Raw genomic sequence first — 16,735 nt, forward strand, 5'->3', positions numbered from 1 at the left:
ATTTTCTTACAAATGTTTCAATTGTATTGTAACTAAATGCATTATAAAATGCAATTGTAGCATACATAAATCCAATTCGATTAATTCCAAATACATTTTTGTGCTATGGAGTTCTCATTGTTGTCATTTTGTGTTAAATAAAAAGTACAAACAAGTTTGAATTAAAATGAACACAAAATGTCTTGTCTTTAAAGGGATACTTCATCCCCAAATCAAAATTATGTCATCACTTACTCGCCCTTCAGCGGTTTAAAACCCTGTATAAATGTATTTGTTATGTATAGCACAAAAGAAGATATTTTGAAGAGATATTAACAATGTTAGGAAAGGAAACAATTCTGGGGCACCATTGACTACTATAGTAGATTTTCTCCTACTATGGAAGTCAATAGTGCCCCAGAACTGTGTGGTTACAAACAGTCTTCCATATATCTTTTTTGGGTTCAGCAACCTAAATTTACATTTTTAGGTGAACAGTTCCTTTAACTAGACACCGAGATGTGTTCAATTAAGGACAAACTGTGTTGTTTTTAGAGTGGAATAATGCAGCAGAGAAAACGTTAAAAAATATGCGTGTTTGATATGTAGATTTTCACCTCATACTTCTGCATGGGACACTGCTGTTGTCCAGCACTGATCACTCTCTCCCAAAACTTGGGCAGGACGTTTGAGATGTGACATGAGCAAGTAATGGCAGAAGAGTGCAGAGGAGCCAGATACGGAGCAGGGACAGTGGGCCAGCCAGCCATCTGAAGATCAATCACCACCAGCTCTTCTTCCAACAGAACCACAAGGGCTGAAGGGTCATCAAATTCTACGAGAGAGAAAAGTGCTTGTAACCATGGTCCACCCACAGGAACCAAGAAAACATTCCCCGAAAACCAAGGAAATTCCTTCCAGCGGGAGTCTGCTGCGCTTCATCGGATCTCGCTTACCATTATTGCTGTCTGTGGAGTGGATGGTGAAGAAGTCTATGACACGGGAGGTGAAGTCCAAGGTGACGTGGTTGCCGTCTTGAAGGATGGTTAAGCAGTGTCTGTCTCCATAGCTGGCCCTGGGCATCCCACCGCTGAACAGCACCAGAGGACCTCTGCAAAGAAAACAGAATATACTCAAACGGTATAAAACAAGATTATGGAATTTTTCCACACACACAACGCCACGAACCCTGACTGTGCTGTCCTCCACAGGATCTTGTTCACGGCTTTGCAGGGAAAGGGTCCTGAGACAAAAAAAAAAACCCGCAAATTGAGAAACTACCAGAACACAGAAAACTTGGCAGAGAATAGTAAACATGGCGAGAGTAAAACTGGAGTTATAAGTTGGGAAAATATCCATAGATCCCAAAGTGGTTTGATGTCAACAAACCATCAGCCAACAGTGAAAAGAGCATTTAAGGTTTACAATCTATTTTAATAGGTCTGCAGAGAGATTTTAACAGCCCATGGCAAAAGTCAAATGGAGCTTTGGTATAGAACAACATTTCCTGATTGTGCAAGTTAAGCAAACATTACAGCATGGCCAGCCATCATTAGTAATGCTACTGGCATAACAATAGAACACAAAGCAGCCCAAATTTTGAATTAAAGTACTGTGGGAAAACCATGCCACCATATGCAAAATACTGTAGTAGACATCTAACAAACAACCAAAGTGTGAGAGAGAGGCAAGGAGCAAGTAAAAAGTGTGGCATGTGCTATGGCTCACCATATGGTATGGTAGAAGAGACTGGGTCAAGACTACAAGGATTGCTGCTGCTGACAGCCCACACCATGTATCCACCATCACTATGGGAACTGACAAAGCTGTTACCCGACCGTTCCCAGACCAAACTCTCCAGCTGCTACAAGAGTGACAGGTCCACACAATACACCCGGTCAAAAAAACAAAAAACAAAGACAGAAAGCCAATGGGTTCAAGTTAAACCATCTGGACGTCAAGAAGCTTTGTAATGTGAGCTGAATCATGGACATTTCTATCTATTGATGAGATTTTTGAGAATATTGACATTTATAGCTGGAAACATCGAACAAACTTGCGCACACCCACCCACCTGTTTTCCCAGGAAGAGGTTGTCTACATGTCGACTGTTAAGGTCCCAGAGCACAACCAGACCTCTGCTGTATCCAATAAGGATTTTATCAGAGTTTTTCAGATGTTCCTGCAGGGACTCTACAGGCCCCAATGATTTTCCACACTTGTACTCTTCTGGAACGCTGAAGAGGGGAATAACCAGACATGTGAATATCATTACAAAGAGAAGGACTTCATTTGTTTGATGGGAAAGAAAAGTAAAAGCACAGGACGATTTAAAAGAAAAAGGATGGAAAGATGCGAGCGCCGAGATGCGCTGGGGAACGTTTACTCTTTATAGTGCCAGTCTTCTGCACTTGTGTTTTCTGTCAAACTTAACAGAGTACACACTATTCTGCTCCCTAAACGCACAACACTGCTGTGCTGATGTACAGAACATCCCAACATCAACGAAGAACTTTACACAACACTTTCACTCTCACCGAAATCAATACACTTCACATTTTCACATTTTGGAAAATCATGCAGGCCTCAAGGTTCGGCGGGTGCATAAGCTCTAAAGCGTTTAAGAACAATGCATCAGAACATTTGGAAGCAATTACATTTGATTAATGTTTTAAAAGACTGAGGTGGAGGAACAGAATGAAAATAAGCTCAATGAAACAAATATTAAAAAGGCGGTTCGAGCGCAAAAGTAATGCTGTAGAAGTTGACATGACATTCACACGATGACAAGTTTAAATTCATTTTGAAAGCCAGACAAATGATGACCAATCAAAAGCCACAGTACGGGATTCCTCTGTGGCTGTGGCATGGATTCAAGACCTGGAATGTGTATGGTACACCCACAGAGTTGGGATGAGATGCAACCATGAAGGGGGACGAAAGATGCATGGAAAAGACGGACTGGAATAACCTTATGGGTGGCTTGGTTTCAAACAAGAAACTTTAGTCAGTTTTACACAAACAAATAAAACTTTAAGGGGAAGAAATTTCATTTGAAAGCATAACTGCATTATATAGAAGAAAACGAAGTAAAACATCAGCTCACAGTCTACAATGGTTTCATGTTTGCTCCACCATCAGCAACTGAAGAAATATTGTCAAGAGATTACAGGAACAGTTCACCCAAAAAGGAAACTTCTGTCATCATTACTCACCTTCGAGTTGTTCCAAATCTGTGTGAATTTCTTTGTTCTGATGAAGACAGACAAAGATATTTGGAAGAATGCTTGTGACCAAACAGTTCTTAACTACCATAGTAGGAAAAAGTACTTTATAATTTCTTTGTTCTGTTGAACACAAAAGATGATATGTTGAAGACTGTGGGAAAGCAAACCGTTCTGGGGCACTCTTGACTACCATTGTCATTTTTTTCTACTATGGTAGTCAATGGGGTCCAAGAACTGTTTGGTTACGAGCATTCTTCCAAATATCTTTCTCTGTGTTCAACCAAAAAAAGACACTAGAGTGTGAGTTATTCATGACAGAATTTTCATTTTTGGGTGAACTATCCATTTAAAACAAGTCCATTAAGATTTTTCACATGCCTTAGGGATAAACAAATCACCTCAAAGTAGTTTTTTTTAATAAATCTTATTGGTAATTCTGAATCCCGTTTATATTCCATGAATAGTGTGCAATGCTTACTGCATCTTAAACGTCTCCTCGGCTGCAGCTTAAGCAATTTGGTACTTGGTACAAAAGCATTTTGTTCTGTAGTTTCTCGGCTGACACACACTTATTACCAGCGGCTCAGATAGGACGCCCATTACCCAAAACTGTATCCAGTTAATGAGCAGTTCAAGGTCTCTCTCAGAGGCAGATGAGGTCCACATTTAGCAACCCGGGCTATATCTGCAGCAGGCCACTATGAAAGCTGTAATTTCTCTCACAGTTAAACAACATCTTTAAAGAGCAAGATGACTAGCAAGTGTGATTTCCTGCCCTGTAACGGGCATAATTGCAGCACACCAGAAGATTACTTCTTCACAAGCATATTAAATATTTATAAATATTCAACTGAATGTGTATTATAAGACAGCCTTAAGATCTTATCAGATTCTTAAAACCGAGAGATTCAAAATGTTGAGGTGTGAACTAGTGTTGCTTTCGTCAACGAAAATTATGACGGAATATGGTCGTCAACGAACCTTTATCACGTGACGAAAACGAGACGCAACGTAAATGCTGGTCATACGATGATGACTATAATTAAATGTATAATGCAATATTGTTGACGAATAAAAACGAGACTAAATGTGGTTTACAAAATAAAAACTATGCTAAAATGTCTCTTCAATTTCGTTGACCAAAACGAGACGAGACGAAATGTTATAACGTTATTTCGTCTGATGCTTTAACCTAGATGCGGAGCTGAATCCTGTTATTTAAATGTCATCTGGCTGTTCTACGTGTCTGAGTGAATTATGTGCACAGTTTAACATACAACATGAGTGATGGTCGAGGATTTATCTGCGTCTGCTCTGTATGAGGATATGAACAAATGAACTTCATCTCCAGAGTTGCTCTGAGAGTTTATTTTACGAGCGTTTACTGTTTGAGTGAAGCTATCAGCAAACACAAAAACTCAAGCGTCTTCCCAAAGACCCGTCAAAATAAAAGTCCCGTTAAATTGAACACTGACAAAAAAATACTTTAGTGAACTGTAATAACTTTAAACCTCTCTAGCTCCAGTGCTTTGTGCAAAAAAAAGTCTGCATTAATTTACTGCATTCTGTATGCTACTACACGGCACTGACGGCAGTCACTCTTCTCCTATTGGTTCTTTGCAATGCTGGCAAATGTAACCTTCCAGTTGACTTGCGAAATCACTTCCATTTGTTTTATTAATAAAGGATATTGGAATTAAAATCGGTCTGAGTTATGACAAATACTTTGATTTTAATAGTCACACAGTAAGAAAAAGAAAATTTGTATAGGAAAAAGATGCATCGAGAATCGTTTTATCATCGCATCGCAGCCCTCTGAATCGTAATCGAATCACATCGTGTCGTGCCTAGAGATTCCCACCCCTACCGATGGCCGTAAATTCAAATCAGACGTCTTCCGTGTCTGGAATGGATGTATTCTGAGTCTATAAGGTAACAATAATATAATAAGATAACCTTGTTTGAAATGGGTTTGGCTAAAAGTAAATTTTGGTTTCGTCTATACTACTAGGTACTTCTACTATATTGACTGGGTTAAATAGAATTGCATTACTAACAAGAGACTAAAATACAATTTTCGTCGACTAAAACTAGACGAAAATAGTCATGGATAATTCTGACTAAAATAAGACTAAAATGCTCAGACTTTTAGTCGACTGAAACTTGACTAGACTAAAAAGAGTATGAACGTGACTAAAACTAATAAAAACTAAAATGACAGCTTGACACAAAGACTAGACTAAAACTAAAATTAAAACAGGCCACCAAAAACAACACTAGTGTGAACTCAGTAACTTATGTGTGAGACAGGAAATCTTAAGCCCCATGCAGCTCTGCTGACAGAGTAACAGACAGCCACAGCTGGGGGCAGGAATGGGCATCTAACCCCGAGCGAATCAGAGGGTACGGCCTCTGTAGTGTCCAAGAGCCGGGCAACAAAAGCATAGAGGTAAATGAAAATAAATAAAAGATCTTGGTGCAGCTTCATTGACCTCATGCACGGCCTTTCAGATGGGGGGGTGGGTCCCCAAATGCTTATTTTATGAGGTAAGCACACAAGCTGTGGAAACTGTCTGCACAGCCATCTTTATTAAAGTCTAATGTTTTGCTTCCGAGTCAAAGGCTGAGAGGAAAAAAATACTGAATAATTTTCCCATTAAAGAGCGCATCTAACTGCAGAGCAATTACAGGGAAAATGAAAATGGTTTATTTACAGATACAATAAGGAAACGTTCCCCTCTAAAATTAAAATCTACTCACCCGCGTGTCACCTAAAACATAAGATTAAAGGCTGAAATTTCAGTCTGTTCCTCACACCAAGCTTTTGTATGCCTTGAGTTGTGTACATTATATGGTTTACTCGCTTGGAAAGTTTTTCTTCATATTGAAAGCCCAACAACAAACTGCACATGCGCACTTTTTGAGGCCCAAACTTAACCTTCGATACACATCCGCAAAGAACAGATTATTTATGATAAGCAAAAAAATAAGTAAATGACATAAGCTAGCAAGTTAAAGGTGTGTCTAGCCAGTATTATTTTGGGTTACCAGTAAAATAATTGTTTATTTAATAAATACAATATAAAATAAAAAAGCAAATTGTATATTTAATACAATTATAATACAATAGAATATTAATATAAACTATTATTAATTATAAATAGTTATACTATTAGCCACTAGCCAGGCCGATCAACAAACACAAGAGCGGAAGTTAACTTCGGGCCAGACGTGTGCATCCATTGAAACCGTCTATAGTAAGGGATTGTTTGTGAGTGTAAACAGCGTTAATAAATAGATATGCATGTTGCCGGTTTGTAGTCATACATCTAACATGGTGACATCATAGTGACTAATGTCATAATGCAGCGATGAAAATGGAAGTCTCACCTCTGCATGATCTCATCCTGGAACAGTGACTTGTTCAACAATGTGAAGTTGGGCAATTCCAGGAAGTGCACCCCACCACCTTCAGTTCCCAGAGCGAGAAGATCGCAGCTCTGTTTCAACAACATAACAGTGACACGAGTCACGCTGTAAAGAAAGAGAACCCATCGACATCAACGCCTGGATAAGACTATCAAGGTCACCACTAAGCAAACCTGGGCAACTTACCACAAGTCAAAAAATAAGATTTAGTATCTCTCATTTGAACAAAAGATCAAGTATGAAAATACTTTAAGGAATGAAAAGCTATGGCTGACCTGGTGCTCTCAATGCCTGGCCTGCCAGGCAAGGTGAAGCTGTTGACCTCCATCAAATGCGAGCGATTTTCTTTCTGCACAATCTCCCACAGGTGAATGCTGTTGTCATCCAGGAGGGAAAGTATCCTTCCCTGCTTATTCAAAACAAACCACACATCTTACAAGTCACAAGTTATAAGGCATATAATGCAACAGAAGGTTTACCTTTATAAATGCTTACCTGTCCATGAAGGAAGTGTATCTGTGTGACAGCAGCTGTGTCTTTATGAAGTCCAGTCATCTCCACTCCAGGGGCACCATATCTTAACAATGCAGTCAAGCAACATAGCAGTTTTGCATATCTGTTCTGGAAACAGATTTACTCAAGGGACAAAGCTTAAAGGGACAGTTCCCTAAAAATGTACCATCACGATTAAAGCTGAATATAGTACACTTTCTTCAGTGTTACACAAAAAGAGAAAAAAAGGGGACCAGAGACAGCTGTGGCCATCATTTACTTTCACCGTATGTGCAAAAAGCATCTTGAACATTCCTGATAATTATTTGTGTTAAAGAGGCATATTTTTAGGGTGATATGGGGAGTAAACAAGTAAACACTGCAATGTGAACCATTTATTTCAGATATGTTCATAGTTCATTGCATGCATCATTTTCACATTTTTCTGTGAATAATTTGACAGATTTAATAGATAATACATTGTTTTTATTATTGTCAGAAGGACATTTTTGGAGGGACCCAAGGAAAATCTCGGAGGGGCAGTATCCCCCTAGACCCGGCCCTGAATTAAAGCCAAATTACATGTGGTGAAAACACAACATGTCAAGAACCAACACAGTGTGAAGACTTTAACCCCGCAAAATAAATTGCTCTAATGGAAGTGAGAAAGCAAAGTAATTACAGCCATATAATGCTCATTATATACAGGCCACAGATCTTAACACTGAGAAACCAGCGGAAATAAAATCAAAACAAACTAGCTCACATTGAGCGCAGGCCAATCTTATCCCAATCGGCTCCAAAATCAAGAAAAAAAGTCACATCTCTTTTTGGTTTGACAACAGTCGGCAAAGCCAGACATGATTTTTGTTGAACAGACTTTTGCTCAAATGGTCTCTGGATGGCTATTGTAGTCTGTTTTTCATTACAAAACTGCGTAGCCTTCCAACATCATAACAAAAGGGTGGATATCTAGGTCAAATCTGATCCACGTAAAATGATCCAAACTCTGCAGAGAGAAAAAGACATCCGAGTATCTGAATTCAGTTGCAGCCTTTGTGAAAGAGAACAGCTCTTTAAAATTTGGATTAGAAAAAATAATCATGCGCATTGTTTTAATTTCACATTCATTCATTTGGCACATGCTTTTACTCAAAACAACCATGTGTTTCTAAGGAACTGAACCAATGACCTCGGTGCTGCAAACACAATGCTGTGCCACTTAAACAAGAACAGCATACTATCACATCAGCAAATGTGCATTTTACAAAAACCTTGGTAGTATGTGCATCATTTCATTCTCGACACAGCCCATTTCTCTCTGCAAACTTGTGACAAAGTCTAGGTGCATCTGATTGAGATTAATGAGAAGAGATGCAGTCACGGCGTGAACCGGAGCACAGAACACAGTGAGCTCGACCGACTTCAGAACAAAAGCCGAGACTGTGTGGCACACTCTCACGTCATCCGGGCCACCTCACTCACAGAGAGCCACTTCAGATACAGTCTAATCAAGCCTATAATGTCTTACACAAGCTCTCAAACCTCTGACGAACTGCCCCATTCCGAAGCCCCCTTGGTTGCCATGGCAGCATTTCTATTATGTCACACGGGAACAGACATACTGTAGTGTGCTTTTCGCAGAGGGTGCTCATACGTCCCAAAAACGCTATGCAACAAAAAGGATCAAAGCTGGGAAACATGTAGCATTTAATAAATCTTGCTTCCTTATAAAACTAAAACCTTCTCGCTTTCATTTCTGCATTTTATATAAACAACTTCAAAAGTACATGCACATTTGATCAGTATTGAACCAGGTGTTGTCAGAACCATGTTTTCTACCACAAGAGCTACAGGGAAACTGGTCCACAACCATCCCCATTCCATTATGTAGCATTACGTCATGCATCTACACAATAGCAGATGGAAAGACACTGAGAAAGGAGCGGTAGATATCAAAAGAAACAGACAGGCAGTGAGGAAAGAGTAAAAATACTAAAGACATAAGAGGGACCAAGAATAAAGAAGGGAAAGGTGTGTGAAGCATGCTGGGAGTGAGGGGCCTCTGTGTCGAGTGTGGGAATTAAACAGAAAAGAAACATCTGCAGGATTCTCTCACACTATACACATCATTAAAGATTAACACAGAGGCCTGTCATTTTCCCCTTCAACATCGTTCATATACAAAGAATATGATCCTCCCCCGAATTCTCCTTTCTGGGCCAACCTGTCCACCTCAGTGCATTTTTAATGGCGCAGAGAGATTACAAACCGCGAGATGGCGGGCACAGTATGGTTTTGGTTTGTTAACATGGAGAACCTCAATGATTTCCTGAATCTGTAGATGCTAACTAATGCATCACAACCCATTTGAGATCTTTGGCATAGACATCTCAGTTGTCCCCCTCATGTTTAAACTGGCTAGACCATCTAGGATGAGAGATCTTGACATCTTCACTCATGACGTCTCTCAGAAACACACAGAATCCTGCCCGCAGTTTCCTCAGCTACATGCATCACAAGAATACTAGAGTTCAGCTAGACTTATCAAGAGACTCAAAACAGAACCTGATATTCCCAAGACACACCAAAGTACATGAATACAAGTTACAAGTCTGAATTTCTTTCTACAATCTTTAAAAACTTAAGAAACCCAAACAGTATTTGATCCCAATCTGTAATAGATTTAAATGAAGTTGATCGATGCTGCAGCCAAAAACAAACAGAACCCAGCCAAAACAAATCCAAAGACTTTCCTTTAATAAGCTCAAAATCAAACAGTACCTAATGTACATTCAATCGGAGCAAAAAGTGTGTATATTAATTGCCTGGCCATGTTATATTTTTATTCATACATTTAGGAGATGCAACTTACAAATCAGCAATCTGTCAAAGTTACCATCACAGTTATGAAACGATCAGAACTCCCTAAACTGGACCCCAGACTCCTCTCACATCACAAGCCAAACACGCCCTCCTATACTAGTCATCTCTTCACATACTCCCAACAATGCTCAACAATTACTCATTCAAGCGCTAACAGTTAGTAAGAGATAATGCAATTTCACAGTCTGAATAGTGACAAACAGCAGATGTGGTCTCCGAAGTCTAATGCAGTAAACATACGTTGTCCTATATTAAAGAGACAAATTAAGAAAAGGGCAATTCTGTGAAAATGTCAACCTTACAATGAAAAAAATAGTTTTTACCAAAGGTTTTTACTATACTAACAGCACAGACATCAACATTTGGTGGTTCAAATACCTCTGTGATGTCTCCAAGTTTTTAAAGCATTGATTTTATTTTTAGTGAATGATTTTTCATAGTTAGGTAAGTGCCATTTCACGATTGTCACATCCACACACATATTTCTCATAAATGGGCACATGAAAATTTTAATAAAGGAACTATTTTACGTTCTATGAAGAGGAATCCCTTCTCCATTTGTTGGATATAATTGCTTCATGTTTGTGCATTTTAATTCACAGAAATCCTATAAAGTTTGTTGTCTCCCAAACACTGTGTCCATTTTATTCACATCCATAACGCGTTTACAAAAGTTTCCCTTTTGTAAAATAGAAAACTTGTCCATATACTGGTATTTTTCTGATGTTTAAACTATCAACAAGGGTTTAGGAAAATATAAACAAAAGGTTCAGGATATTGGTAACAATTGCATTCTCGGAGCGTTTTTATGTCACATCCATAATGCAAAATGTCACACGCTGGAATAGGTTGTTTGCACATGAAGACACGGCACTGCGCGAAGTACCGATGGAGGGCAGCAAGTGATTTTCTCCATAGGAATTCACTATAACATACTTAAAATACCTATGTTTTGCATTGTTTTTGATTTTTCAAATCGATCAAACCATGAAAGGAGATAAAATGGCTTGTAAACCAGAATCTACGAGGTTTAATGTACCTATACAACGACCAGCCAAACCTTGTCATGAACACTAGCTGCTGTTAAAAGCTTTCCTGTGGCTCAGTGGTTAGAGCATGGCACTAGCAACGCCAAGGTCATGGGTTCGATCCCGGGGGATTGCATATAGTCAGAAACAAATGTATAATACAATGCAATGCAAGTCGCTTTGAATAAAAGCGTCTGCAAAATGCATAAAAGTAAAAGATCGAGTCCGGATAGTGATAAATCTCGCGTTAAGCGTTTCTCCCCTGTAGAAGTCCATTATAATGAAACCGCTTAGCGTACCAAAACCACGACCCCTTAAAACCAAATTTCTATTAAAGATTAATTGTAATAAACACTATCTACTGTTAAAAGAACAAGCACTTATTCCAGGGATAAGAATAGTCTCACGTTAAGCTTGTTCTTCATTAAAGTTCATTATAAAGAAACCACATAACGTGGCTCGAGGCAGGGACAAGCTGAGAACATAACTTTTCTGTTATCATGTTTAGGTTTGATATCATAATAAACAAATGAATTTATTTTGGTTTTCCGTGGTTGTTGTTTTGGTACGTTAAGCTGTTTCCTTATAATGGACTTCTATAGGGAAGAAACGCTTAACGCGAGATTTTTCACTTTATCCATTTAATAAGGGCTCGTTCTTTTAACAGAAGCTGTGTTTGACAGAAATTTGGGCTTACCTGGTCGTTGTTCAGGTCGTTAAACATAGGTACTTTTAGTTTGTGATTGTGAATTCCTATGGAGGAAAATCACTTGCTGCCCTCCAGCCGCGCATCATAAAACCACATGATTGCAAACAACCTATTGACCAAAAGTAATTGGGGGTGTCTAAAGTGACACCAATAAATGATTCCTGTTGCATCAGTCATTGCATAAAAGACTAAAATATTACCGTTCTGTAAATAAAAATTATATCCAATTTAAATGATTTGTATAAATTATTTTTGAAACAAAACCTTATTCTTAAACAGTGGGCCATCCTTCGGACAAAACTTACAAGACATCCCCTCCCCCAGCCTTTTGTCTGCGCGACAATGGAATTAATTTAGCAGTTTGCTTCGTACATGCATCTGAAAAAGAGTCTCTCACTCCGTAAAACTCCCAAAAATCCCATCGCAATTATATTTTTCATATCTTATGTCTGGTAACTTAATGTGAGAAATCATCCAGAAATGTACCCAAAAAGTTTATTTATATGCGAGTTGGATTACTATTACTAACTTGGTTCAAGCAATGCATTAATTTGCAGGACTTTTTATCCGTATGATAAATTCAGGTGATAAATCATGCGCTTGTCCTCCCCTATATGTTCCCCCCTTACACTTTTGCTGCATTAACCCATTTAAAAAAAGTGCCAAAACTGTTTGACATACAGCAGCTCCTGCTGAACTTTGGCATGGTAAGCACTTCCAAAAACTGAAGTTTGAGTTACAAAAGAACACCCAGTGAACTTTGAGTTACCCATGTAGCGCATGGCCATTTTCAGTTCATGTCACAACACATTAGCCTGACTACTGCGGTTTCTTCATCTGTTTGCTTATCTGCAAGCCAAGCATAAGAACCCATAACCAAACTCTTTCCCATCGAGCAATGCGCCACAATTCTTACTTGAAATACAGCCCTTGATGTGGAAAGGTTCCTCGGAATTCCACAAGGATTTTTTCGGCATTCTTGTTACTGGGACATCCAAAGGTCTATAGTTTGCTTTAAAAGCCCTGAAGTGTGTTAGCAGGCACAGAAGTGACAACGGGGGGAAGGGGACCGATTTGAGCCTCCCTGTGTGCGTCCAGGAGACACACAACAGAATACTAATGACTTATGAGAGAAAAGATATGCAAAGGGACGTCAATAGACATTTAAACTTCCTTCAGCAGCTCCGTCTAAAACCATCAGGATGAAAGAACTCATATCGCATTTATGAATCTATGAATGAGCCCGTGAAGGCATTCGAGTGTTTCCTCAGCTGTGTTCAATCAGAAGACAGGACACCCCCGTGTGGAAACATGAAACAGAGTATGAGGCGTTCATGAGGCAGCTTGCCAAACGTAAGTTTTGATAAGGCTGTGCATCCAGACCAGACAAATATTTGGGATTCTGCAGTTGCATAGTTGCAAACTCGTCGGCTCGGAGCAGAGCAATGACGACTCACTGACAACGGATGATACTGGTGCATACAGATCCATTAATGTAGAGCTAATGCACCTGACCGCTATGACAACCAATGACAGTGGCTTTTTGACGTACTAGAAATGATCATATATTATGAATTATAAGTAAAATGATGTATATGCAAGTGTTGATGGAAGCTGTGCCGAGCTTGATTAGATCGGCTTTAGCCTCTATGATAATGAAATCTGAGAATAACCCCTCTTTGAAGTCTCGGTACAAAGCTTATTCCCATAATTAACATGGTGGATGAGCAATTTCAGACACTAATGCCTTTGGAGCAAGAAAATGTATTAAAAGGGACACTTCGTTAAAAAATATGGCATCAGTTATGAGCGTTCACATCGTTTTAAACCCAGTTTAGGGCTGTCACGATAAACCGACCATAAATATCACGTGATTTATGCACAGCTTTTGAGTATAGTACGGGAAAATACTGCTGCATCCGAAAGCCAGAGGGTGCTCTCGTGCGGAAACTCCAAATACGCACTGCAGAAGAAGACCATAACATGTTCTAGAATCTAGGAAATGCCTATGGACAAATTTTTATAACTGTTACGCAAGCCTCATTAGGTATTTTTATGATAAAGTATATTTATAATGATCATGTTTGACGGGTGTTGCTTTTTCAAATGCACATTATAAGCGACTCAAACTCACACTGCTTTAGATCGAGCAGCATTTCCTACTGATCCCAGAGACGTGCTTCGCGGACAAGCGACGCATTAAAAAAAATCTATACATTGCATATCGCAGCCAGCTCGATTACAATAGGATTTAGTGGTATCGCGATAAATTATCGTGCAGATTACTTTTTCTTTCGAACACAAGTTACATAACATGAAGTTAAGGAATTTCTGAGTGAACTTAATTCAACGGCAGTACATTACGGCTCATTTTAACACATTAAGTTTTTTTTAAATCCAGTTTTACAATTTTCCATATTGATGTTAAAGGAACAGTTCACCCAAAAATGAAAATTCTGTCATCATTTACTCACCCTCGAGTTGTTGCAAATCTGTATAAATTTCTTTGTTTTGATGAACACAGAGAAAGATATTTGGAAGAATGCTTATAACCAAACAGTTCTGGGGCACCATTGACCACTATAGTAGGAAAAAATTGCTCAATAAATTTCTGTTCTTCTGTTGAACACAAAAGATGATATTTTGAAGAATGTAGGAAAGCAAACAGTTCTGGGGCACTTTTGACTACCGCTGTAATTTTCTTTCTCTATGTCTCTATGTTCAGCAGAACAAAAGACTATACAGCAGTGACGTTTTTCTGTAGTCTCGGACTTGTCTTGGACTCGTTGGTATCTGCACTCGGACTTGGTCATTGGACTCACCAAATGTTCTAGTTGGTCTCGACAGAGTCCGATGACTTTTTTTCTCCTTCCAAACAGACCATTGATGAAACATATGTTTGCTTTAGTTGGACTCTTGACTTCCATGAAGTTCAATCTCTTTCCTCTTGGAGTAGGTTACTTTTTGTGATGGGTGTCAAGCTGTAAAAAAGATGATAAATAATACTAAATGAAGTTGATGACTGATTTGAACGCTGAGATACTGTGCCAAATTAAACCGAACGTTTTCCTGACATCAACACTCATCATACAAACCCTTAACAATGGTGACAAACAGATAAACAGATGAACTGCAATGCATGCTGGGAGTCATGAATGAGTTTTGTACTATGATGTTACCCAGTATGCTTTGCAGCATGAAGCTTTCTTTTGTTGGTTGTCACTATTGTTGAGTTTCATAAACTGATTCTTTATGTCTGATTGAGTCACCAATTTAAAGTTTGGTTTGTGTGCTTATTTTCTGTCAATTCAAAGAAGTATAATAAGTCATACCACTGCTTTAATCTCACACTGTAGTATCACACAATACCCATAAATCAATAGAGCACTGCACTCATGAGCAATTATTTAGGTAACTGCACAAAGACTACAATCATTATAAAGAGGATTCTTTTTTCTGTCTCGGTCTTGACTGTCTCATTTGGAGTCCGTCTCGACTAGTCCTGGTCTTGGACTCAACAAAGACGGACTTAACTACAGCCCTGCTATACAGGTTTGGAACAACTTGAGGGTGAGTAAAGGTTGAGGATGAGAGAATTTTCATTTTTGGGCGAACTGTCCCTTTAACATAACCCAAGTGCTGCCCAAAGGATGACAAGCGAGAATGACATGGCCCCATTTGTTCTATTGTTGACAACACTGTCAGCATGAACCTGACAATAGAGAAAGCATCATGAACATGGGACACGAAATGATGACCCAAAAAGACTAATTAAATCCGAGTAGCCTGAACTTTGACATCCAATCACAATTTGATCATTCAAATTAATTTTGCCATTATAATGAGATCGGTTAATAACTGCACTGTCAGTCACAGGAGCTTGATACTAAAATTATCAGCACATCCTGATCCCCAGACTTCTCCAATGGTGGCCCTGGAAACCATTTCTAAAGATTTCTTTGAGACAGGGCCCAGCAACAAAAGCCCTGAAGAATGTGCCATTACTGCTGAGGCTGAACTCGGGGCACTGACACACACATTCTTTTAAGGAGTGAACCCAGCACTTCCATCAGCTTCTCTGTCCCAGCAGTCTCATTACTTTCCACCCTCCCTTGCTAAAAACCCTCATCTGTCCTCCCCTTCAGCTTTAAAATATGGTCCCCAACCCTGTGCCTGAATTTGTGGTGGCTACAGAGACACATTTACGAGCAGACCAGCTCACGTTACTTGAATGTTCACTAATCTGAGGCCAAGACACAACAAAAAAAAAACATTTCATTTACACGCTCGGGTCTTTAGAAGGTTAGCAAGCGGTTTTGTATGAAGTGGATTTAAAATGTCAAGCATTTAAATCATAGCTAAAAAAAACCAAGAGACACCAAATTAAAAAAAGTTGTTTCATAAACACTTCTGCAATTGTTGGGGAAAAAGGAAGTTACGCAAAAAGGGATAGTTCACCCCAAAATTTTAATTCTTTTATCATTTACTCACCCTCATGTCATTCCAAACCTGCATGACAACACAAAAACAAAATATTTTAAAGAGTGTTGATAACCAAACATCACTGGCCCTCATTGACCACCATTGTATGCAGACATTCCTCAAAACATCTTCATTTGTGTTCCACAGAAGAAAGACTTCAATGACATGAGGGTAAATAAATGATAGAATTCATATTTTTGGGTGAGCCCTTTAAGCTCACCGTTTGTTGGGCCATAATGTCACTGACCAGGGGAGTATTTTAACACTGGGGGAAAAGGGACATGCTTTTAAAACAACTACAAACACATCAATACTATGATACTGGCCTTGTCACAGAATAAACAAATCCATCAGATCTTATGTTAACACATGAACTAGACAAACTATAATGACAGCACCCTCGATCAACGATGTGCTTCAGACTGGGCCGCTCCCCTCTCAGAGAACTGCCGAATGACAACAGGATAACCGGGACTCCAGAGTCACGCAGATCACAGCACTCC

The 16,735-nt window shown here is 39.1% G+C and overlaps 1 protein-coding gene across 3 annotated transcripts in view; it reads right to left on the reverse strand.

Annotated features, from left to right (window-relative positions):
- llgl1 (LLGL scribble cell polarity complex component 1) overlaps nt 1–16,735 on the reverse strand; it is a 35,344-nt gene that overhangs the window by 14,876 nt on the left and 3,733 nt on the right. Inside the window, exons 1-9 of one of the 3 annotated variants that reach the window (XM_057346139.1) lie at nt 12,667–13,488; nt 7,131–7,212; nt 6,911–7,041; nt 6,597–6,740; nt 2,054–2,216; nt 1,708–1,843; nt 1,168–1,222; nt 936–1,090; nt 597–814 (exon numbers count right to left, since the gene is read on the reverse strand). In XM_057346139.1, coding sequence (XP_057202122.1) covers nt 597–814; nt 936–1,090; nt 1,168–1,222; nt 1,708–1,843; nt 2,054–2,216; nt 6,597–6,740; nt 6,911–7,041; nt 7,131–7,190 — 1,062 coding nt within the window. In that variant the 5' untranslated portion in view covers nt 7,191–7,212; nt 12,667–13,488. Of the gene's footprint in view, nt 1–596; nt 815–935; nt 1,091–1,167; nt 1,223–1,707; nt 1,844–2,053; nt 2,217–6,596; nt 6,741–6,910; nt 7,042–7,130; nt 7,213–12,666; nt 13,489–16,735 lie in introns of those variants that run through there. The other 2 variants (XM_057346138.1, XM_057346137.1) reach the window with 2 other exon arrangements.

The sequence above is a fragment of the Triplophysa rosa genome, linkage group LG11 (assembly GCF_024868665.1).
Source record: "Triplophysa rosa linkage group LG11, Trosa_1v2, whole genome shotgun sequence".
Taxonomy (NCBI): Eukaryota; Metazoa; Chordata; class Actinopteri; order Cypriniformes; family Nemacheilidae; genus Triplophysa; species Triplophysa rosa.